Source organism: Labeo rohita, unplaced genomic scaffold (assembly GCF_022985175.1).
Source record: "Labeo rohita strain BAU-BD-2019 unplaced genomic scaffold, IGBB_LRoh.1.0 scaffold_75, whole genome shotgun sequence".
Lineage (NCBI taxonomy): Eukaryota > Metazoa > Chordata > Actinopteri > Cypriniformes > Cyprinidae > Labeo > Labeo rohita.
Window position 1 is genome coordinate 600,757 of NW_026129689.1, and position 26,402 is coordinate 627,158.

Here is a 26,402-nt window from a genome sequence, read left to right on the forward strand (position 1 = left end):
CAAATACAAAAATAAAAACTAACAAAAAATTGACAGGCAAAAATAAAAAATATATACATTTATTAAATAAAGGATATCATTTTCTTCATGTACTAAAATAACTAAAACTAAATTAAAATTAATAAGAATATACAGACATTAAAAACAGCTAATAAAAATTACAAAATCACAAAACTACTAAAATTAAATTGAAAAAACAAAGAAAATAAAAACTATTAAAAAACTAATAAAATAACTGAATATATTAATATTTTTAAATAAATAGTTGTAAATGTTTACAAATAAATGTTAACTGGTATGCATAAAAATAATTATAATTACGATATAATATGAATCATCATAATATAAATAATTTTTTGTACTAGATGACTTTTTGTATTTATACTTATTGTGCAAATGACTATAAAAATGACATTTCAGAGCAGAGAAAACTCATTTTCCATGATATTTGTGTGTTTTCGTGACCGCCGTGCCCCGTAACACGCTCTAAACGTCTGAATCTCAGTATGGCGTGACGTTTGTGCTGATAAACACCAAAAGGCCACGAGAAGTTTGATCTGAAGCGGCTCGTGTGGATTCCCGGAGCGACGGCTGGAGCTCGTTTTCTCTAATAAGCCTCTTTCTGAAGACGCTTTACCTGACCTTACCGCCAGACTGCAGAGAGCAAACAACACACACACACACACTCACACACCGAGCACATATTTACACAGCACAAACACACACACAGGTATTATAATGCACACACACATCGAGAAGAGGTGTTTTATAACAGAGTAAAGCAGCGTGAGAGATGTTCGTCTCACACACACACACACACACACTTGTTCGCTGTGGGCCGAGAGGCTCCAATTAGACACCCTGAATCCTCTAACGGCGAAGCGTCTCCCTCTCCTGCGCTGAAATAAAGGATCGCCTTTTCATTAGGGTCAATTTGCATATAAAAAAGAGAGATGGCTGATAATTCTAATTTCCAATTAGACTGGAGTGTTAATAATGCATCCGTGAACAGCTGAAGCTCAGAGTCGAGCGTTTAATGTGATGCCGTCCTCACTTCACTTTTATTGCCTGCAAATTCAGCCTCTTCAACCAAAGCCGGACACAATAATGCAACACATTTTATATTGCTTTATATTGTTTTACGTGTATTGTGTTATATATATGAATAAATAATGAATATATATAATCATTATTTCTTTATTTATTTTTTCAGTTTTTATTTACTTTCATATTCTTTTTGGTTATTATGTTATTTTTCTTTTAAAAGTAATTTATATATTTTTACCATTAAATTATGTTTTTTAACATACACTGCGAAAGTAGCATGGAATTTTTATAAAGATAGACCAGTAATTTATATATAAATATATAATATATAATATAATATATATATATATATTTATATATAATAATAATAATAATAATATAACAATAATATAATATAATAATATAATATATATATATATATATATATATATATATATATATATATATATATAAAATACAATTTATTTATTTATTTATTAGCTTTGCACATTTTTGGTGGTCATGTGCAATGGTGCATTTAAATAAATAAATAAATAAATAAATAATGTAAAAAGTATATAAAAATTATTATAATTGTTTAAAAAATATAAAAATATATGTAATAATAATAAAAATAAATAATAAAACTATGGTTTTTGGTCATGTACTATGGTGCAATCCAATAAATAAATAAATAAAAACTCTTATAAAAATTTTAAATAAATGTAATAATAATAAATAATAATAATAATAATAATAATAATAATAGTAAAACATGCTTTTCGGTCATGTACCATGGTGCATTTAAATAAATAAATAAATAATAAAACCATGGTTTTTGGTCATGTAGCATGGTGTGTTTAAATTATTATAAAAGTGTATAAAAATTATTATAAAAATTGTAAATAAATGTAATAATAATAATAATAATAATAATAAATAATAAAACCATGGTTTTTGGTCATGTACCATGGTGCATTTAAATAAATAAATACAGTGTATAAAAATTATTATAAAAATTTTAAATAAACGTAATAATAATAATAACTAGAAGCTAAAGTTAGCGAACTAACTTTGATGTTGGCTTGGCAAAGCCAGCCTCGGCAGCCTTGGGGCAAAAGCGCCGGAGTACTTGTGCGTCCGGCGTTCATGAGCTTCCCCGCCTGCTAGGCTACGACAACAGCTTCGACAGAGTTGGCTAGCTGGATGCAAAATAAGTCACGTCTTTTTTTGTTTTCCCTGTTTGCTATTTTAAAGTCTTATCACTAAAGCGATGTGGGCAAGCCTTATTTTTAACACTGCAGAGATCGTGCGATCTCAAAAACTTTCAGTTTTACACGAAACAGCTCACAAACACCTGAACTTAGCTCTTAGTGTGTTCTAATGGGTGAAATGTATACAACCGCTGAAATATTTTTATATAAAAGGCTTTAAAAGACGTGCAAATGTGCAAAAGTGAGCACGTACGGAGCGCACTCGCTGATCGAAGAGGTCACAGATCTATGATCTTTTACACTCTGGCCAGACAGTCATCAGATTCTCCACATTCAGCTGCTTTTCACAATCTAGTGCTGTTAATAAACCCTTCATTCAGATCCACAGATTCCTGCAGATGTTCGTTCGTTCATATGAACTCTAAACCTGCTAATAAGCATCTGAAAACGGCAGGCCGTAATCTGACCTCGCCAAAACATCCAGCGCGGTTGTTGTGCAGACACTGAAGAAGCCAAATAAATGTGGGACTTCTGAAAGGAAATAATTGGAGGAGGAAGAGCGTCTGAAGCGCTGAAGGTCAGTCGTGCTCTCGTGGACTTCTGTTTCTCTGTAAACGAGCGTCACCCGGGAGAACAGAAACTGCCTCCTGTAATTGCTGGCGCTCTGCTAATTGGGAGCAATTAAAGAACAGCAGCATGCGACGTGAAGAACGCTGGAAACATTATTTTACAGCAATGAGCCCAAAACACAGCACACTTGACCCGGAGCACGCCATTCATCACAGCCACGGAAGATGCTGCTATATCGCAAGAGTCTTACGTTATTCACTCAAATCTTTCAGCAATTTATTTTATTTAAATTTATTTACATTTTATTTATTTTTATTTTGTGTTATTATATTAATAGATCATTTTAGCCACTTCAATAAATAAATAAATAAATTTATTCTTGGTAGCAATCAATGGTAAAGAAAAAAAAACTATAAAAATAAAAATATAGTAATAAATAAAATGAATATGTAAATAAATAAAATATAAAATCGAAATAATCAAAATTATTTTAATTATATATTTCAGTGAATTCTTTTCTTTTCTTTTTGTTATATTATTCATAATTTTATATAGATTATTTTATATGAATATAATGATAGTACCATCAATAACATTATTAACATATAATATATATATATATATGGTTTTTGATAATGTATCATGGTGCATTAAAATCATTATTTTTTTTAAATCTATATACATGACAAATAATTGATATATAAATTAAATTAAAGAATAATATAAAACATATAATATAAAAATAAATATGAAAATAAATAAAATAAATAATTTACATATAAAATAAATGAGATCATTATTTAGTAATGATTCATTCGAAAGGCTGTTGTAGAAGATTTTAAAACTAAATGGTTCGTCACATTCAAAAATACCATTGTATAAGTCCAAAACTGTAAATGAATAATTAATAAAATAAATAAATAAGTAAAATAGTTTAATATGAATACATATTTAAAAACAGATAAATATGTAAATATATATACGCAGAAAAGAAACTGATTATTTGCATATAAAATAAATAATATAAAAATATATATAAACATGCTGTTATTTTAATTGCGCACCAGAGCGCACCAGAGTGAGAAAAAGTTCCACTTTAAGGCTGCGTCACAATAAATAACAATAAAAAATGGAGTCTGGTTTCATTGTAAAGGGCAGCGTTTAAATTATTCTCGGCCCACTGGCTGCTAATTACCTGCTTGAGTTTCTCTCATATAACCACTGTTTTTCTCCTTCAGAGACGATTACACTTAGGCAGAACACTGATATACGTGTGTGATGACTTTAGGATTACATTACACACTAAAGTATTAAAGTTGAGTGTTTGTTTGAGCTCCAGACAGGAATGATTCCTCAGTCATCTGCTGCTGCTTTACTCAGTGATCAGATGCCTGATGTTTGATTCATGATCATAGTGTGTTTTAGCGCGTTCTCACCCCGTTGGCCGTGCTGACGGCCTGATAGTAGACGCTGTAGCTCTTGTGCGGCAGCAGAGGAAGGTTCCAGTAGCCGTCGTAGGTGCGGTTGTCTCCGACGGTGAAGGGCAGCGGCGCCTGGATGCGAGCGGCCGGGAACTCGGCGGCGAAGTAGTACTGCAAGTTGAGCCCGGACGCGTTCTGGAAGTGGATGGGAATGGGATAACAGCGCAGGATTTCAGCCGCTCTCCGAGAACGACGCGGGCGCTCTTCTTCAACCACCACCTGATACACACTGCGGGAGAAACACACGGGAACAACGTGAGCGGAATCACAATTCTGAGGACCAACTGGAAATATACTTCTCAAATACAATGAAATACAATAAAAAAAAATGTCACTCAAAAATGTGATTGAACAATATTTACTACACTAAAATAATTTTGTTATTATATTATTCATTATTTTATATACATAATAAGGCTGTTATAGATTATTTTTTACTGACTGGATGATCTTCATAAATAAATAAATGTGTAATATAAAAATATACAAAATATATAAATAGACAGTTCAGGACATTATTATTTATATGTAAAAAAAAAGTAAATAAAAACGTACATAAATTAAATAACATTATTCATAAAAAAAATAAATCACATAATATATAAAATATATGTAATTTAAAATCTGTTTAAAATAACTAATATATAAATTAAATTGGATAAAAATATAAAATATGTAATCTAAAAATATACAAAGAAATATAAACAATTGACAGATAAATCAGATAAATAATCAGATAAATTCTATACAATTATACAAAACATGTAATCTAAAAAATACATTAAAAATTTATATGAATATATATTTCATATAATATATATAGTATTTAAAAAAATTATATATATATATACATAAAGCACATAATATATAAAATATGTAATTTAAAAGTTATAAAATCTATTTTAAAAATGTTAAATTAATGTATATATAAATGTAATTATATACAAATATAAAATATGTAATCGAAAAATATGCAAAGAAATAAAAAACAATTTACGTATAAGATAAAGTCTTTAAAAATACATAAAATATGTCATTAAAAAATATATACATTAGAAATTCATATATAAATATATTTCATATAATAAATATAGTATTTAAAAAAATTAATTTATACATATATATATATATATATATATATATATATATTTTTTTTTTTTTTTTTACATTAAAATATAATAATATAACAATTTTTTTTTTTTTGTAAGTGATGGCATTCTGACACGACACCTGACCCTTTTTACTAATATAAAATATAAAAATATGTAATCTAAATCTAAAATATGTATATCTAAATCTATATATATGTATATTGCAAGTGATGGCATTCTGAAACGTGTGCAAGAAGGTTTGAGCTTCCAGTAGAATCTGGTGTTTCACTGCGATTCTTACCAATCACATCTGACTGGCAAATCACAAACACACATCAGCCAAATGGCTTCAGCAGTAACATATGAGTGCGTAACGCTGGAGAATCAGGTTCCTGGAAAACACACCGACTCCATGTTTGCTTCAACAGGACAGTGTTTAGCCGGGATAATCCGCTGGCGGCCGGCGCTGGACCGGCACCGGCGCCGCGGCGTTAGCCAAGAGTCTTCCTCCGAACACATTTAATTAACTGGCTAAAGCCGGCGGCCCGAGGCTCGCGACAGAACCGTCTAATTTACGGCGCCGAGCGGCCAGATCCATCTGCAGGGGATTTAAACAGTATGAAATAAAACCGGATCGCAGTCCTGCCTCGCTATTCTCAGATATTAAAACGCTGAACTTTGACACGCAGGCTGAATTTCTGCTCAAGCCCAGAGAAAAAGAGCCAAACAGCAGCGAAATTACAGAGTCGGGTCTCGGCGCGCTTGATACGGAGGAGAAATAATGGAATACGAAAAGACGGATGTGAAGCTTTTTTCTCCAATTCTCCGGGCGGATAAGGAAAGCCAGAGCCGGAGTCTTAGCGAGGATATGGGCCGTCTGAGACACGCCGAGACAAATCAAATGAAGGTGAAATTACGGGCCGCCGGCCCGCGGGTCGCGTTATTACGGCCGGACGACTTCTGCACTTCCTACAAATCCAGCTGATGGAGAAACACGCCAGACAAACGAGCGCGACGAGAGACGGAGCCGCACACGATCGCTCCTCAATATTACACACTCACACATCACACAACACCTTCAGCTTCCTGTTCACTACAGTCAGACCAGCACTTAGTGAGCCACCTATCATTCTATCAGTCTATCTATTCATCCATCCTTCAAACCATCATCCATCTATCCATCCATTTATACAATCAACCAACCATTATCCATTCATCCATCCAGCCATCTTCCATCTTCCATCTTCCATCTATCTATCTATCTATCCATCCATCTAACAAACCATTATCCATCTATCCATCCATCATCCATCTTCTATTTAACATCATCTATCTAACATCATCATCCATCTTCTCTCTACCTATCATCCATTCTTCATCCATCTAGCATCCCTCCATCTATCCTTCTTCTATCCATCTATCCAACCAACCAACCATCTTCCATCTTCTGTCCATCATTCATCCATCCATCATCCATCATCATCATCATCCATCCAATTAACCAACCATTATCCATCTATCTATCCACTCATTTATCCATCATCCATCCAACAACCAACCAACCATTAACCATCCATCCATCATCCATCCATCCAAAATAACAACCATAATTCATCTATCCATCCAACAAACAAACCATCTTCCATCTTCTATTTAACATCATCCATCCATCCATTCAAATAACCAACAATTATCCATCTATCCAGCCATCCAACTCATAATTCATCTATCCATCCTTCAATCTATCCATCCACCCAATCATCATCCATATTCTATCTATCATCCATTCTTCATCCATCTAGCATTCCTCCATCTATCTATCCTTCTTCTATCCATCTATCCAACCAACCAACAAACCATCATCCCTCTATCCATCCATCCATCCAATCAACCAACCATTATCTATCTATCTATCTATCCAGCATCCCTCCATATATCTATCCTTCTATCATCTTTCCAACCATCCATCCAAACCATCATTCATCCATCCAATCAACCAACCAGTATCTATCCATCAATCTATCTATCAATCTATCAATCTATCAATCAATCAATCAATCAATCAATCAATCAATCAATCAGTCTGTCTGTCTGTCTGTCTGTCTGTCTGTCTGTCTGTCTGTCTATCAATCTATCTATCTATCAATCTATCTATCTATCTGTCTGTCTGTCTGTCTGTCTGTCTGTCTATCTATCTATCATCCCCCCATATATCTATCCTTCTATCATCTATCCAACCAACCAACAAGCCATCATCCCTCTATCCATCCATCCAATCAACCAACCATTATCTATCTATCTATCTATCCATCCAAACCAGAATTCATCTATCCATCCATCATCCATTCAACAAACCATCATCCATCTTCTATTTACAGTTTTTCTCAGTCGCTTTGGTGCATTTCTCACAACACTATTTACATTTGCACAACAGTTAATGCATTTCTCAAAACAATTAGTACAAACTGCAAAACCTAGCTGATAACCTGCAAAAGCGTGTCACTTGCTCAAAATGGATAGCTCATTCCTCAAAAGCAAGTATTCATGTCAATGAAAGTGTCAGTGTCATCAAGATGAAAAGTCCTGACACCATTGTTTATGAACAAGATAGTCAAATGGCTTTGTCATGTTTTCATTATGACAGTTTACTCTGTAAATTTTTTCCTATGCAAAAAAGTCAGATTTTGGTGACACTTCCTGAAAATGCTCAAGACAGCACTATATACTATTTGCACAGCCATTTGAAAACTACAGTAAAGCTAGACATTACTGTATTTAGTGAGGTATCTGAGTACAAGACACTGAATATGTATGTTTCACATTTTTACTTTCATATGCTCTTTGCAATTCTAATTTATTCAAAGCATTGTGCAAACGAATAAATACACCCTTATTTACAACAAACATAAACTCCCTTTGGGTAGAGCTGTGCACAATTGTAAACAATATTGCAGTACATATTGGAACTGAACCTACAACATATAGGTATGTAAATCATTCATGCACATTTGCAGAAATTGTTCAATTTAGAAGACATTTTCAGGAAAAAAAAGATTTAAAATTTTTTATAAAATTTACTTGACAGATTTTGACAACTAGTTCAACATTTTTGTATGTAATGACTCAAGCAATGAAATGAGGACTATTAGTTTTATATGGAATGACTATTCAGCATTCACAAGTTTAGTTAATTTTGACTGACATGACATAAGCAAATGATAATGTTATAAAACAGCAGAGAGTTGTATGAAAGCAATTGATGCATGTCCAAAAGCATTTGCAATTTGTTGGAAGGAATGAGAAACTGCTACTATGATGTGCACAAATGACTAAATGTTGTGGAGGTTGAAGTAAATGTTGTGCAAATGTAAATAGTGTTGTGAGAAATGCACCAAAGCGACTGAGAAAAACTGTAACATCATCCATCCATCCATCATCATCCATCTTCTCTCTATCTATCATCCATTCTTCATCCATCAAGCATCCCTCCATCTATCTAACCAACCAACCAACCAACAAACCATCCATCTTTATCCATTATTCATCCATCCATCATCATCATCCATCCATCCTCCCAATCAACCATCATCCATTTATTTATCTATCCATCCATCCAACAAATCATCCATCCAAAATCATACATCTATCTATCATCATCCATCCATCCAACTATCATCATCATCTTCTGTCTATCATCCATTCTTCTAGCATCCCTCCATCTATCCTTCTATTCATCCATCCATCATTTTATTCATCCATCTTCTGTGTTTTATCAAACAATGTCATTTAAAAAGCGTTTGGTGTTTGTTTGTTAAGCTCATTTCTCTGTTTTTTTTTGTTCATAACAGCAGCAGTGAAGTCAGAACTGCAGGTCGACTCTTTCAAACGAACGCGCAATTAAAACGTGTGATTGGTGCAATTAGCAGAACATTATCCCAGACTGATTGATAATTGAATTAAGGGGGCTTTAGGTTAATCAGACACGGATGAATTATTTCACAAAGGTTAATAGAATCAATAACTTTGTTCGGGAATCATTTTCTCATTCGCTAATCGCCTACATGATGTTCAGCTGTAAATCCGCTGAAAGCGAACAGATCCTCCAGCGGAAGAAGGTCAAACTCCTACATTCGGCAGAAACCAAAATAAACCCGTGTTCTGGGGGGAAATCAGGTTTTTATGCTATCTGGAATCAAATAAATATATAAAATTAATTTAAAAATGTTAGAAAAAAAATATAATTAATATAAGTATTAAAACTAAATGGAATATTTATTTTATTTTATTTAGCTATTTTTAAATAATGCTTTTAAGTTGAACCTGTGTTCCTACACAACTACAGAGACTATTTGGATCAGACGGCATCAAATATTAATTAGCGTCAGAGAGGCGAGTGATAAGATGTTTAATGGCGAGTCGGTGCTGAGAAGAACAAAGGGCAGATCTGGAGCGTCAGCAGAGAATAATTCAGCTGCTAAAGAGCAGAACAAGGCTTTTCTGAAGATTTACTGCCGACTTAAAGGCCAGCCATTACTTTACAGATATGACACCGACCGCTGTGATCTACAGGCCTTCAGCTGAACCGCAGACACACACCGACACACACCGACACCGCTGAAATCAGCCGTATGAACCACAATCACATCATCATCAGGAAAACGCTTCATTTTTCAGAAACAAGCTGTGAATGTGACTGCAAACACAAACACTTCCTGCAGATTCATTCTTAGCACTCAGTATATGTCTTTCATTAAGAAGTCATTAACACATACTGTCATGCAGATTATGAATATGAATATTATGCTCATGAATATTCACATATTACTTATGTGCAACTATTTGGATTCATAGAGGATTTTAAAAGTCTGATACCACCAGCAGAATGTGTCTATTTAAATGTATTTCTTCTATTACATATATAAGATATCTTTTACTATATAATACCTAACGTTTCTAAATCGAAAATAAATAAATAAATTGAAATAAACTTATTTGTTTAAAATTTTTGTGCTTTTTAGTGATGTAGTATATACTGTAATTCCTAACTTTTCAGACGTTTTCCAGCTTAAATCGAAGTAAATAAATAAATAATATAAGATAATTGGCTAAATAAATAAATAAATCATCCACAGGCTTTAGAATTCTAATAAAGTTTGTCCAGCTTCAATTAAAAAATAAAATAAAATAAAATAATATAAAATTGGGTAAATCAATAAATCAATATAACATTCACAAGTTTTACAATTCTAACAAAATCTGTCCAGATTTTATTGATTAAATTAAATTAAATTAAATTAAAATTAAATTAAATTAAATTAAAAAATTAAATTAAATTAAATTAAATTAAATTAAATTAAATTTAAATTTAAATTTAAATTAAATTAAATTAAATTAAATTAAATTAAATTAAAAATTAAATTAAACAAGATAATTGGCTGAATAAATTAATAAATCATCCACATGTTTTAAAATTATAACAAATTCTGTAGAGCTTTAATTGAATAAAATAAAATAAAATAAAATAAAATAAAATAAAATAAAATAAAATAAAATAAAAAATTGAATAAATAAATAAATTAATATAACATTCACAAGTTTTACAATTCTAACAAAATCTGTCCAGATTTTATTGATAAAATAAAATTAAATTAAATTAAATTAAATAAAATTAAATTAAAAATTAAATTAAATTAAATTAAATTAAACAAGATAATTGGCTAAATAAATACATAAATAATCCACAGGTTTTAACATAAAATAAAATAAAATAAAATAAAATAAAATAAAATACATTCAGTTAATAGGTTTTAGTGATTTGTAGTAATATGATATAATTATCCATAATCTTTCAAAATTCTACAACTGTGTTTTCTAGCTTTAAAATAAATTAAATAAACAAATAAATCAATACACAAGTTTTAGTGATTTAGTGTGGTCAGTGTAGACTTTTGGAATTTGCTTTATATAAATATAAATGTCCAATAACCGTAAGTGTCACATAAGGTAATAATGACTGAAGTTTGTTATAAATATGACTGTAAATTGTTTTGTTTTTGTTTCAAACTCAGTCACCTTCACTCATTCTGCCCTCCAGGACGAGCGACCTCACAAACTCGTCCTTTAATTAACGTGGAGGAAGCTGAAGCCATGGCAACCGGAAGCGGCAGCGCTATGTGAGCGGATGCTCGTTAGAAACACGTAATCAGCACACGGACAATAAAACAAGCCGATAAAAGCTGCATCAACAACAACAGAGAGAGAGAGAGAGAGAGAGAGAGAGAGAGAGACGGGTCACCGCAGCCCCAATCACACCTTCAGATCATGTGACGATCACTACAGTCACAGGCCTTTAGTTGTCGTGCTTTCAGACGAGCGTCAGTGAGAGTCGCTCAGGATTCTGGGTTCTGGCGATTCATACTTCAGCGTTAATGTGATATATGTGAAGTTAAGGCCGAGCGCTGGACGTATTGATCAGCCGCTTGTGTTCAGCAGATTTAAGAGCATCTCTAAGATCCCTGATTTATTCCCTCTTTCATAAAGCTGCCACAGATTTACACCTGCTGAGGATCAGTGTGGGATTCTGGAGGACAGCAGCTCCCATAATGGAAAACACAAAGCCATGGATTACTACTGCTAGAACAGTGCTTTTCATCACATTTTCAACTCATAAAATAATAAAATATTTAAATAATACATTGAAATACACTTTTTTGCATTATAGTAACTAAATAATTATTTTAAAAAAGCTATTTAAACTAGTTAAAATGGGATGAACACATTTTCAATTTAATTTTTTTTTTTTTTTTTTTTTTTTTTTTTTTTACATTCGAGTAAACATTCGAGGGAACATTTTATATAAATTAATAGAACATTAATAATAATTAATAATATTTTAAATAAAAAAATAGTCACTCAATAATTGCTGTGAACAAAATCATACACATTTTAAATTTAAAAAATACAAAAATGCATTACAGTAAAGAGAATTTGTGGTGAACAGAGTTAGACTTTTTAATAAAAATAATTTATGTAAAAAAAAGTGCTCAATGGAAACCTGGTATGAGCATAAAGCCACAAACATTTTCAATTTTAATAATAATAATAATAATAAATAAAATAGTTTTTTAAAAAAAAAAAAAAAGTCACTGTAAAAATGTTGTGAGCATAAACTAACACTCAAAATAATTAAAATAAATAAATAAATAATATTTTTTGCATTACAGTAATGAAAACTTTGGCTAAAATTATTTTTTTATATATGTTTTTTAATAAAAAAAAACTTGTAAAAATGCTGTGGACATAAACTAATACATTTAAAAAAAAAAAAAAAAAACTTTAAATAAATAAATAAACAAATAAATCTTTTTTTATTACAGTAATGAGAATTTTGGGTAAAATTAGATTTTAAAAAATAAATAAATATAAAGTACTCACAGAAATAAATGCTGTGAGCATTAACTAACACATTTTTAAAAAAGTACTTTAAATAAATAAATAATCTTTTTGTATTGCACCAATGAAAATTTTGGGTAAAATTAGATTTTTTTAAACATTTAAACATTTTCATTAAATGAGATTTAACTACTATGAGATTTTTACTTACTGTAAAAATGTAAACACATTTTAAAAAACTACAATAAATAAATAAATAAATAAATCTTTTTGTATTACAGTGATGAGAATTTTGGGTAAAATTAGATTTTTAAAAAAAAATAAATTTTTTATTTAAAAAATTAAGTACTCATTGGAAAAATGTGGTGAGCATAAATGTTCAGATTAAATACGTCTTTATATAAAATAACAAAAAGAACTTCAATGTATAAAATGAATGTGGTGAAATATGATTTGAAGTTGAGCTTCACCAAAAACCAAAAAAGTGAGAAGTTAATAAAAACCAACTTGCAACAAAATAGCATAAAACAACAGAAACGATCATAAAATGACAACGGGGGCCGTAAAAGCAGCTTCTTCCTCTCTTTAAGAGGACCTGGGGAAATCAAAAGAGGATAAAGATTTCTTAGCATATGATCCGTGCAATAATAAAAGCGTCTTTCTGTCATCATCAGCGATGCGGCGAGATACGCGAGAGCCTCCCGAGAGGCCGACGGAGAGCGAACCCTCCTGAAGAAACAATAGCAGCGGAAAAACGGAGAAAAGAGCAGAGGCAGAAACACGGCGCCCCGGGGGACGACGGCGCAGGAGCCATTGTCTCCACAAATAGAGGAGAGCGGCTGCTTTCACAGCGGAAAAACTGAACGCCGGAGGAGCGTTTCACAAGAAAAACAGCGCAAACGGCCGCGGGTTCCTGCGGGGGCGCAAACGCCGGCGAAACTGACAAACGTTAACGCTGATCCCCTTACGCCGGCCGCCGCTTTGTGCCAGACGTGTGTCGTCCTGCCAGACATCAGAACACATCTCATCTGCCGTGAATAGCCCGAGACGCCAGAAAACACGGAGAACGCGCGCTCGCATTCAGTCCGGGCCTACGCGCTCCTGACGAGCGCTCGCTCAAAGCGATCCAATCGCATTTGTGATCGGCGTGAAACATCTGCTGTTCGAGATGCCGTTTAATCTCGCGCTCGTGTTTTCACGTTTTCACGCATCAGATAGAAAAGGCAAAGCAGCTGTGACTGATTTCTGCCAAAATAGATGCCGTGATGCTCTTTGGAAAACTGTGAGCGTGAAGCCACACACATATTCAACATAAACAATGCTTAAAATAACAAACACACACACACACACATATATATGTGACGAGTATAAAGTCACACATATTTTCTCTAAATGATACAAAATAAAATAAAATAAAATATTTTTTATGCATTACAGTGATGAGAATTTAGGGTGAAATGTGATACTTTTTAAAACTAAAAATAAATAAATTAATTAAATAATAATAATCTAAAATTGTAATTGTAGTAATTACAGTATATTTATAATATAAAATAATATAAAATATTTTTTTTTTTTGCATTACAGTACTGAGAATTTAGGGTAAAATTTTAAGTCTTTTATCATTTTTAAAAATAAATTTTTTGTACTCACTGAGCATAAAGTCACACACTTTTCCAATTTAAAATAAAATAAAATTAAATTAATTTGTTTTTTTGCATTACAGTAATGAGAATGTAGGGTAAAATGTTAAGTCTTTTATTTAAAAAAAAAAAAAAAAATATATATATATATATATATATATATATATATTTTAGTACTCACTGAGCATAAAGTCACACACATTTCCAATTTAAAATAAATAAAAATTCAAATTGAAATTTGATTTAATTAAAATAATATTTTTTGCATTACGGGAATGATAATTTAAATTGGTAAAATGTGCTTTTTAAAATAAAAATGAAAATAAGAAAAATTAATAATAATAATAATAATAATAAAATTGTAATTGCATTAATTACAGTATATTTACAAGTAATATCATTCTTAAAAACTTTTTTATTTTATTTTTTAAAAATATTGTACTCACTGAGCGTAAAGTCACACACATTTCCAATTTAAAATTAAAATTAAAATAGTAAAATAAAATAAATTAAATTAAATTAAATTAATATTTTTGCATTACAGCAATGAGAATTTAGGGTAAAATGTTATTGTTTTAAATTAAAAAATTAATTAAAAAAATAATTAATTAATTAATTAGAAAATAGAAATAATCTAAATTAAATTGTAACTGCAATAATTACAGTATATTTACAATTTAACAAAATAGAAAATAAAATAAAATAAATTGCATTACAGTAATGAGAATTTAGGGTCAAATTTTAAGTCTTATCATTTTTAAAAAATACATTTTTGTACTCACTGAGCATAAACACACATTTCGAATTTAAAATAAAATAAAAATTAAATTAAATTGATTTAAAATACTATTTTTTGCATCACAGCAATGAGAATTTAAGGTAAAATGAGATTTTTTTAATTAAAATTAATAAATGAATAATAATAATTTAAATTAAATTGCAATTGTAATAACAACACAATATATAGTATATATATATATATATATATATACACATACACGCACACACACACATACACCTTCTCCTGCCTTGAAAAGCGGAGGAAAACACCGCAAACACACTCTCATTCCATTAAGATGAGTGTTTTCCCATATTGAACTTTCTCTCAAAGCAATCGAATGGCATTCACGATGAGGATGAAACATCTGCTGCTGGAGATGCTGTTTAACCTCACATCGGTGTTTTCACGTTTACACGCGTCGCATATAAAAGCACCTCGGCTCAAACCAGCTGTGACCAATTTCTGCCAAAACAGAGCAGGAATGCGAAAGCGTTTAAAAACACGTTTCTATTTTCATCCAGCTGCGCCACTTTGTTCGGCACTTTTCTAATTTCCCCCCGGCTTCACCTGAACGCCGTCTCCATCCCACGATCTCTGTCAGCAACATACACACATTGTGTTTCACTCTGCTGACGGTGAATAACGGCACACGGATCTCACTACAGCTTCACACACCAGACGCTGCAGTATTCATTCAAACCTCTGTGTGAGCATCAACTCACACACATTTTCAATTTAAATATGTAATATAATATAATATAATATAATATTTATTTATTTATTTAATAGGGAATTTAGGGGAAAATGCAATTTATTATAATTTTTAAAAATATATAATTTTAGTACTCATTAAAAAAAAGTTGTCTCCATAATGTTCCATACATTTTTTATGTATTTTTTATTTATTTGTTTGTTTGTTTATTTCAGTAATGAGAATTTAGGTTAAATGCAAATTTTAATCATTTTAATAAAAAAAAAAAAAATTTTTAGTATTCATTGAAAAATTGTTGTTAAAAAAAGTCATGCATATTTTCAATTTGAATAATTCTAAAAGATAAAAAAAAATTATTCAATTCAATCTTTTTTGTGTTACAGTAATTAGGATAATTTATTTATTTATTTAATTTCAGTAATGAGAATTTGGGGTTAAATGCAATTTTTATTTATTTATTTTTTGAATACTTTTTAGTACTCACTGAAGAATTGCTGTGAGCATAAAGTCACACACATTTTCAATTTGAATAATGCTAAAAATACAATTAAATTAAGTATTTTTTGCATTACAGTAATTAGTATAATTTATTTGTTTATTTACTGAATTTTAGTAATGAGAATTGGGGTAAAATGCAATTTTTAATTAATTTTTTAAAAATACTTTTTAGTGCTCACTGAAAAATTGTTGTGAGCGTAAAGTCACACATATTTTCAATTTGAATAATGCTAAAAATAAAATAAAATAAAATAAAAAAATTTTTTTTTCCATTATAGTGTTTAGTGTAAAATGTAAAGGATTTAATAAAAATAATTTATAAATAAAAGTACAAATTAGTTTTAAAGAATTCACAAAAATAAAAGTAATAACATAATTATAATAATTACTAAAATAGTACTTCAATAAAATGTGGAGTAATTACAGTAATAGGTATTTTACTTTATAAAAAAATATAATAAAATAATATGTAATACTATTTCTCAGAAAACAAGCTTTAATAAGTTGTTGTTTTGTATATCGATGAAATGTATTTATACTGCAAAAAACTTTTTGTAATACAAAACAATATAAAAATAAAATACAAAATATAATTTTATAATATAATATAATATAACTGAGGAAGAACAAGACATTTTGCACTGAAGACAGGCTTATAATTAGTTATTTTATTAAATTTATTAAATTTAAATTTAAATTTTTATTTAATTTATAGCAAAAAATAATCATATTGCAATATTGATTTTGGTCCAGTGCTATTTTATTATTTTTTAATCATTTTTAATGAATTTTTATATATTTGTATTTTCCATTTTTAATTTCAGGTACATTTTTTATATTTTTAAATATATTTCTATCTAATTTTCATTCATTTTTACTTACGTTGTAGTTATTTTAGTGCATCAAGTTTGGCGACTAGCTGACAGAAACATCTCTATATTTTTTAAAATATTTGATTTGAGTTATTGTTTATTTCAGGACTGCAGCGCTGACAGTCTGAGTGTGTAAATGAGCATCTGAAGCGCAGATGTTAATAGCGTGACATGGCTGTTATTCAAGCGCTGCTCTAAAGCACCCAAAGCCAAATCCCCTTCTTAACGTGCGATATCACGCTCACCACCGCTAAACAAAACCCACCCTCACGCCGTCATTAACGAGACGTGCGTTTCACCGAGACCCGCCAGCGCTAATTAAGATGACGGGATGAGGCGGGATTCGCCGCTTTCTCACCTGTGCTCTGAATCTTGCATGAAGACGCTCTGAAAGTCAAAGCGTTTCCAGACCGAAAGCGTTTCGCGAGACGTTTCGAACGGCATCTTTTGTCACCCGTCTGTCCACCTCCATTAAAACGCCCTCGGACAAGAACGGCGTCTGAATATTTCACCGTAAAGTCAGAAGTGCAAAAACACCAGTGTGCTTTACTCATGCATCATTCAGCACCATTCAAGGATGAAGAAGAGCGGATGAAGTCTTCCTCACTACAGCACAGACTTGAGACATTCAACAGCATCTATTTACTTCTGACCCACTGCTATTTCAACATCTATGATTGTTTTTTAAATAATAGTTTTAATTAAAATGTTAATTTTAGTTAAAGTTTTTTTTTTTATTAATTATTTAAAGCTAAAAAATAAAACAAGAATTAATAAAATTAATAAAACAACATTTATACAAAAAAACTAATAAAAATGTGTAGTAAAAACTAATACAAAAAAATGACAAAAAACAACAAAACTAAAACGAAACTAACTAAAATTAATGAAAAATATACAAATAAAATAATTCAAATAAAAATATTATTTTTAAAAATCAGTTGGGAAATTGGAGTAATATAATAATATAATATAATAAAGTAATATAGTCAATTTGTATAAAATAATATGCAATATTATTTCTTAGAAAACAAGTTTTAATATGCTGTCATTATGCATTTCAATTAAATGTTTAAGAATTTGCACTACAAAACAATATAAAAATTATTTATATAATTACTATATTTTTTGTTGAATTTTCAGCAAAAATAACCATATTTATACATAAATATATAAATATATACAATATAGATTTTGGTCTAGTATTATTTTATATTTTATATATATATATATATATATATATATATATATATATATATATATATATATATATATTTTTTTTTTTTTTTTAAGTTTGTTGTTAAGTTTTAGCTTTAATTAGGACAGCAAGTACAACAAAATGAAAATAAGAAATGTTGCTTTGGCAACATTTAATAAAATAAAAATATAATTACAATTACATCATAATGTGTAATAAATTAATAATAATAATAATATTTTTGTTTTGTTTTGTTTTGTTTTTTGTTTTGTTTTGTTTTTTCAGTTTTGGTTTGTTTTAAGTATTTTTTTAAATTATTTTAGTTAAAGTTAACCATAAAAATCTTGTTTTGATCATAGAACAAATTATTCAATGTCACATAAATGACTAAACCGGGTTACTAGTTAGCCAGAGTTCTGCTCATTCTGTTTATTCTCATCTAACAGAGATTTTCTCAAAAAAAAAAAGAAAGAAAGAAAGAAAAGAAAAACTTTTCCAACCAGCTCATATGAACATTTTCTTGTCTAAAACATACAACTAACCAGCTAAAAAAATTTAATGTTTTGAAATGTTTTTAAAATGTTAAAATGTTGCAAAATGTTGCAATTGTAACATTATTTAGAGATTACTAAATAACATTCTACTAACTTTAATCTCACCCAAAATCTAACATTGTTTAAACATTTATTTATTTATTTATTTATTTATTTTTATTCTTAATACATTTATTTATTATAATGTCCACTTTTCTTGTTATGATTAGACGTTATTTAAATGTAACAAAAACATTTCCTAAAGCATTCGACTAACATTATTTTATCATAATGTAACAATTAAAATGTAACATTACAAGAACATTTACAGTTTGTGATTAAAACGTTACTTAACTGTTACAGAGAAACGTTTCTGAGAACGTTCAAGTACAAATAACACCATGATGATTTCTCTCAACATTATGACAATGCATATCAAATGTTAGTAAGGTTATAAGTACATTTTAACGTTCTAACATTTCTATAACCTTTATAGAAAGTTGTACTGTAAGATCTGGTTTGGTAAAGTCATCATAACCCTGCTGTCCCGCTGCCGTCTCGACCGCTTCCAGATTTCTGTGACTCTTAATAAAGGCTTTTAGAAGCAGCTTCAGGCTGATCCGCCAAAGCACTTTCAGACCCGTTTTAGCATTAGATTGGCTGCGAGCGACGAATGCCGTAATAGGTAAAGATCATGAGGTGATGTGATATCACATTGTCTGTATGTGGAGTGTTTTCAATAACACTCAGATTTACATGCGTTTATTCCGCAGAGGCTTTTACCCTCACTTTCTGCGCCGCCCAGGTTGCATTACACGCGACCCTCGACCGCAACCGTCTGCTGAATAATGAAGAACCCGCAGACATCACCATCACACGTGAAGAGCTGCTGAGAATCAGTCAGACGTGAGAGGAATCGCCCGCGTCTGCATCCGCCAGGAATCAAACGGCGGGCAAAAAGAGCGCTTGACCGCAATCTAACGCCGCGGGATTCTGAGCCAAAGAAACCGGGACGAGACGTGATGTTTTCAGCGTGAGACGGAGACACGCTTTGTTCTTATCTTCAAAAGACGAGAAGAGCAAACGCACAAACAAACACATTAACGCAGTCTCACTTCATCCACCTTTGACCGTATTCGCTGAGCTTTGAGGAGAGTTATATATCAGTATTATTAGTTTATTATTATTAATATGATTTGTAAAACAGACAGTATATCAAAGTTCATTACTTTTGACAATGGTCAAAGCATTTTCTTATTATTTTAGAATTTACATAAAATAAGAGAATTATTATTATTATTATTATTAACAACAATCTTTGTTTTTATTATTATTTAAATGTATTACTATTGTAATATAACCAGTGTTATTATTATTAAGTAAATTTGTACAAAAAATTAAATATAATAATAATAATAATAATAATTTACATAAAATAAATAATATTTAAAATAAAATATAAAAATAAACATTTTATAAAACTACATGTATAAAAAAACAACATATGCATACAAAAATAGCAAATATGCATATAAATATATGCAATAAATGCAGTAAAATATTAAAATAAACTTATTTTAGTACTAACCTAAAACGAAATAAACTAAAAACGAAAACTGAAACTTTAACTAAAATTGGACAGAGATGTAAAAATAAAAATGATAAAAACACAACAAAATAACTAAAACTTTAACTAACTATAATTAAAGTAAGAATATAAAAACGGATAAACTTTCATTTAAAATATTAACAAAAAAAAGTATATTAATGATGACTAAAATTATTATCATTTATATTATTGTTTTTTTGTTTTTATTATTATTATTATTATTAATTTATAAGACAAAAATACTTTATTATTGCAATACAACTGTACTTTAAAACAATTTACATTATATTTACAAATGATTCTCAGTACAATAAAACATGATTAAATAAATAAATAAATAAATAAATAGTTTGATTCAGGCCAGTCTATGTTGTTATTTATTTAGCCTTTTTATATAAAGCAAACAGTGCTGTTTCCATAACATGATAATGAAAAAATAAATAAATAAATAAAAATAAATAAATAAATAATTAAATAGTTTGATTCAGCCCAGTTCATCTTGTTATTTATTTAGTTATTTAATTTTTTTTTTTTTTTTAATTTTTTAAATATATTGAAGTTTTTTAAATAATTAAAAAACAAATATAAAAAATAATAAAATAAAACGTTATTAATTAATAAATAGTTTGATTCAGGCCAGTTTATGTTGTTATTTATTCCGTTTTTTTAAAGATATTGAAGCCTTTTTATATAAAGCAAACATTTTTGTTTGTGTTGTTTCCATAACATGATGATGAAAATACATACAGGCCAGATCATGTTGTTATTTATTTATTTTTAACTTTTTTTAATATATATTGAAGGTTTTTAAATGAATAAATAAATAAATAGTTTGATTCAGGCCAGTGTTTGTTATTTGTTTACTTTTTTTAAGATATTGACTTTTATATAAAGCAAACAGTGTTCCATAACTTGATGATGAAAATAAATAAATAAATAAATAAATAAATAAATAGTTTGATTCAGGCCAGTGTATGTTGTCATTTGTTTACCTTTTTTTTTTTTTATATAAAGCAAACAGTTCTGCTTCCATAACAGCTTGTATCATAATGATGCTGACGTGAGTGACTCTACACACACTCTATAGAGCAGGTGTGTGTGAGTGATGACGCACCTGACGGGCGCTCCTCTGCTCTGGGCCGGTTTCAGCAGGACCGTGACTGTGCTGTCGGTCTGATTCAGCGGCGTCTCCTGCTCGTATCCCGGCATACGCGGCGCTGTTGTGATTGACAGGTGACATATGAGTACAGCAGACACACACACACACACACACACACACACACACACTGCAGTGAAACGTGGCTGGCACAGCTCTTACGTGAGATCTTGGTTGTGAATTGCGTGATGGCGGGCGGCCCGTATCCTTTGACCGTGCTGGCTCTGATGGTGAAGGAGTACGTGGATCCGGGATACAGACTCGTGAAGACGTGCGACGTCTCGTTACTGAACTTCAGCACCTTCCCGCTCTGATTGGACAGGTTGAACTCGGGGTCGAAGGAGCTGACGGCCTTATAGTAGATCTGCAGACACACAACAGAACAACACACTCAACACATATGGAGGAAGCTCCGCCCACAGTGCAATCCCATTGGTCCAAAATCTACCTACCTACTGCATATTATGATGAGCACTCAGCATGCAATCAAAACTTTATTTTCTTAATGTGAATGATGAAAAAGTAATGAACATTTTTAACATTTTTGTGCACAGAATTTCACCGGTATTCTGCCAAAATTAAAGTTTGATGATTTGAAATATTAAAAGCTCCAGGTGTTGAAAGTGAATTATTTAAGACACAAATATTAGTAATGTAATAGTGTAGTGTAAAATAAAATTATTAATATCATTTAATTTCATTTGACAGTACAGCTGTAATTTGATACAGTAATATATTGCCATTAATTTCTATAAAAGTTAAAACAATAATTTAAAATAATAATACAAATAAAATATAATTAAAATAAATATTACTATTGTAACTTGTAGTGTAAAATTATTTAATATAATGCATTTTAACAATAATATATTTTTAAATAATAATATATTTCCATTTTTATAAGAGTTAAAAACAATAAAACAATACAAAACAATAAAATCAATAATTATAATAAAAAAATAATGATTAGCATACAGTGTAGAATAAAAAAAAAAAAAAAAATTATTTTACAGTACAATTGTAATTTACAAGTGTCATATTTTCTTCATTTTTCTAAGAGTTAAAACAATGAAAATAATAATATATAAATACAAATAATTTAATAAATAACATATTGATTTAATAATAATAATAACATAATATATTATTTGTTTTTTACATTAATTGTACTTTTTTACAGTACAATTGTAATTTACAATATATTTCAGATTTCTTTTTTTTTAATTAGTTAAAATAATAAGTTATTTAGTTATTTATTATTATTATTATTATTATTATTTATTCAACTTGATTGGGCTCCTAAAACACAAGTGTGAATGTAATGTGGACACAAAATAATACATTTAATTCCAATAAAAAGAGGTATGAGTTTACTTTAAAGTCTTTAGTCAAAATAAAACTCTTACTACTAATAATATAATAATATATTTACATTTTTTAAAGTACAATTGTAGTTTACAATAGTAATATATTTCATTATAATTCATTAAAATAAATATTTTACTATTATTATTATTATTATTAATAAATGTATTATTGTTGTTGTTGTTATTATTATTAAAGTACAGCTGCAAAGTCAAAATAAAACCCTTACTAATAATATACTGTACTAATATATTGTATGTTTCTAATTTATATAAGTTTTACATTTTATAATTAGTTAAAATAATTATTGCTGATGTTGTTGTTGTTGTTGTTGTTATTATTTACAGAAAATAATACATTTAATTCCAATAAAAAGAGGTTTGAGTTCACTTTAAAGTCCAGCTGCAAAGTCAAAATCAAACCCTTACTAAAAACACATATATTTTCTCCATTTTCTTGCATGTCACGTGACCATTAATGGATATCACAGAAGCGGAAACATGAATGTTTCATGAAATGATTTAAATATTAACTTAAAATCTGAGGTGGGCTTTAAGTAAATATTTTACGTTCAGTGTGTTGGGCTGACAAAACCATTTGTGAATCTCTGATGTAAAGAAATAAAGTGTTTGTCTTGATCTTCTCTCTTGAGCAGCAGAAAGCAATAACACAAGATTCGGAGCAATTACAATAAGAGCGGCTCGTGCAGGAAGCGGCTGTAAAATAAGGAGGAAGCGTTTCGGCGTATGATCTTTTATTATGATGGAGGAGCTTCGCTTTTGTTCTCCTTCATTCTCTTGTGCTCTCGGCGCCGGAGCGGGAGGCGAGACGAGAGCGAGACGCCCCGCGCTTCTAATATAACTTAATGAAAAGTAGCTGAGGGGCTTGATTTGAATAAATCATTCAGCTGCTAATGGGTGCCGCGGCTGATACCGCTCTATTCCCGCTCCAATTTAAGGCCACAAAGGGAGCGGCGATTGGACTCATCAGCTGTGAAATACCAAGTGGCTCTTTGCTATTAGTCTAAGACAGGTAGATGGATAGACGGCCGCATTGATCCGCACAGGAAAACCGCGCCGGAATATCAAATCCCAGGGAATATTCCTGATAAATAACAATGCACAAACTACTCAGCAATGAGGAAGCGAGCTGCACCAGAATTACAGGCTGATCTTTATTCCGGACGAGCTGCACAAATACACTGCGTTTATGAAACATCCCGTTTATTCTCTCTCTAAAAGCTTAAATCAGTAAATGCAAGAGCTGCGTGGAAGCCGAAGCAGTAAAAGTCCTCAAAATTCAACCGTCATTCACACGTGTGTTTGTTTAGTTGGTATTTTGGCTAATTTGATGATGATTTTAGCTACTAAGAGGTGTTTTGTTGAAGATATTTAGTGTGTTTATGGGTAAATTGTGTTGTTTCTGTGTGGTTCCAAATGGAAATGCAAAATAATGCCTACTTTCAAGCATGTTTCAAACTCTTAACTACCATTGGTCAGGAAAACAGACAGCTCCGCCCCAAATGCATGCTATTGGTCGAGCCAGGAGTTTTTGTTTTTAAACTGGGGTCCAGAAGGAAAGTTTAGAAGAAAAACAGAGTTTAATAATAATAAAAAAAACAATAAAATAAATACAGAAATAAATAAATCTAATTAAAAATTGTTAAAGAATAAAATAAAATGATAAAAATAAAAAAATTATATTGAAATAAATACATAATAAAAAGTATATTAAAATACTGTGATTATTAATAATATATTAAAATATACGAATAGTAAAGAAATAAAAAGTACGAAAAGTAAAGAATAAAAATTATATTTAAATAAATTAAAAATTGATAGATAACACCAAAGAGTACAGTAAAAAACTAACTAAACCTAACTAAAATTTATTATTCTAAATAAGTGAATAAGTTAATAAATTTTAAGTGAATAAATAAATAAATAACAAAAATATACTCAAATAATAAAATGAAAAAACATATAGTAAATAAATAAATATATTAAAAGAAATAAAATAACAGTAAACAATCAAATAAAATTATAAAAATAAACAATAACATTATATTAAAATATAGAAATAATAAAAAGTATAAGTAATAATGTGATTATTAATAAAATGATATTACAATAAATAAGTAAAGATAAATAATAAATTTATAGATAATACACCGAACAGTACAGTAAAAAAAAAAAAAAAAAAAAAAAAACATTAGTGAAAAAAAAGGTATGAAAATGAAAAAAAAGGGAAAATTAAACTAATTAAAACTGAAATATTTTTTATTTCAGGTAGTTTCTAAGGAAAAAACTAAAACAGAAAAAAAAAGCATAAAAACTATATAGACATTTTAAATAATATAAATAAATAATTACACTCAAATAATAATATGAATAAACATATAGCAAATTAATAAATATATTTAAAGAAATAAAAATAAACTAAAATAAACTATACAAATTATATCTGAAATAAATAATAAAAAGTATATTAAAATAATCTGATAAATACTAAATAAATAAATAAATACATTAAAATAATTTGATAATTAAAATTAAATTAAAATAAACAAGCAAACAATAACAAAATTATATTTAAAGAAATAAATAATACACCTACAGTATAGTATACCAATTTAAATTTGTCTGAATTGAGTCTTTGTGCATGAAATATATAGCTGTGTCAGGCTTATCATAACATTAAAATATATATATATATATATATATATTTTTTTTTTTTAAATCTACAACTACAAAAATGATTTAAAATAAAAAATGAAAAATCTAAAAATAAAAACTAATTCAACTAAAACATATTTTTATTTTAGGTAGTTGCCAAGGGAAAAACTAAAATAATAAAAATAAAAATGTATAAAAACTACATAGACGTAAAAATAAATAAATAACAATAAACATAACAAAATTACAAAAATGTCAATGTGAATGTAAAATCTACAAAATAAAAATCATTATACTATAACAGCACCGATTACATGAGGATGATCATATTTGGGGATCTGTGTCATATAAATGACTGAAAACCTCTTTAAATCAGTTCCACCGAAACACAGCAGATTTTGTGTCAACTGATGCAGAGACCTGACAGCAGTCAAATAAACACACACACACACATGCAATTCATAAAGGTTATGGAGGTCTGACCCCAGATCAGGACATTTATTGTGATCACAGTCCTGCTCCATCATTACTGTGTTTCAGAGCAATGCACTTAACCCAGAATGCACTGGGGCGACTCGCTGTCTGT

The 26,402-nt window shown here is 29.5% G+C and overlaps 1 protein-coding gene across 1 annotated transcript in view; it reads right to left on the reverse strand.

Moving 5' to 3' along the window:
* ptprma (protein tyrosine phosphatase receptor type Ma) overlaps positions 1 to 26,402 on the reverse strand; it is a 298,397-nt gene that overhangs the window by 104,961 nt on the left and 167,034 nt on the right. The window contains 3 exon segments of the mRNA XM_051104590.1: positions 4,247 to 4,520; positions 21,735 to 21,837; positions 21,939 to 22,140. Of these exon segments, the coding sequence (XP_050960547.1) occupies positions 4,247 to 4,520; positions 21,735 to 21,837; positions 21,939 to 22,140 (579 nt within the window).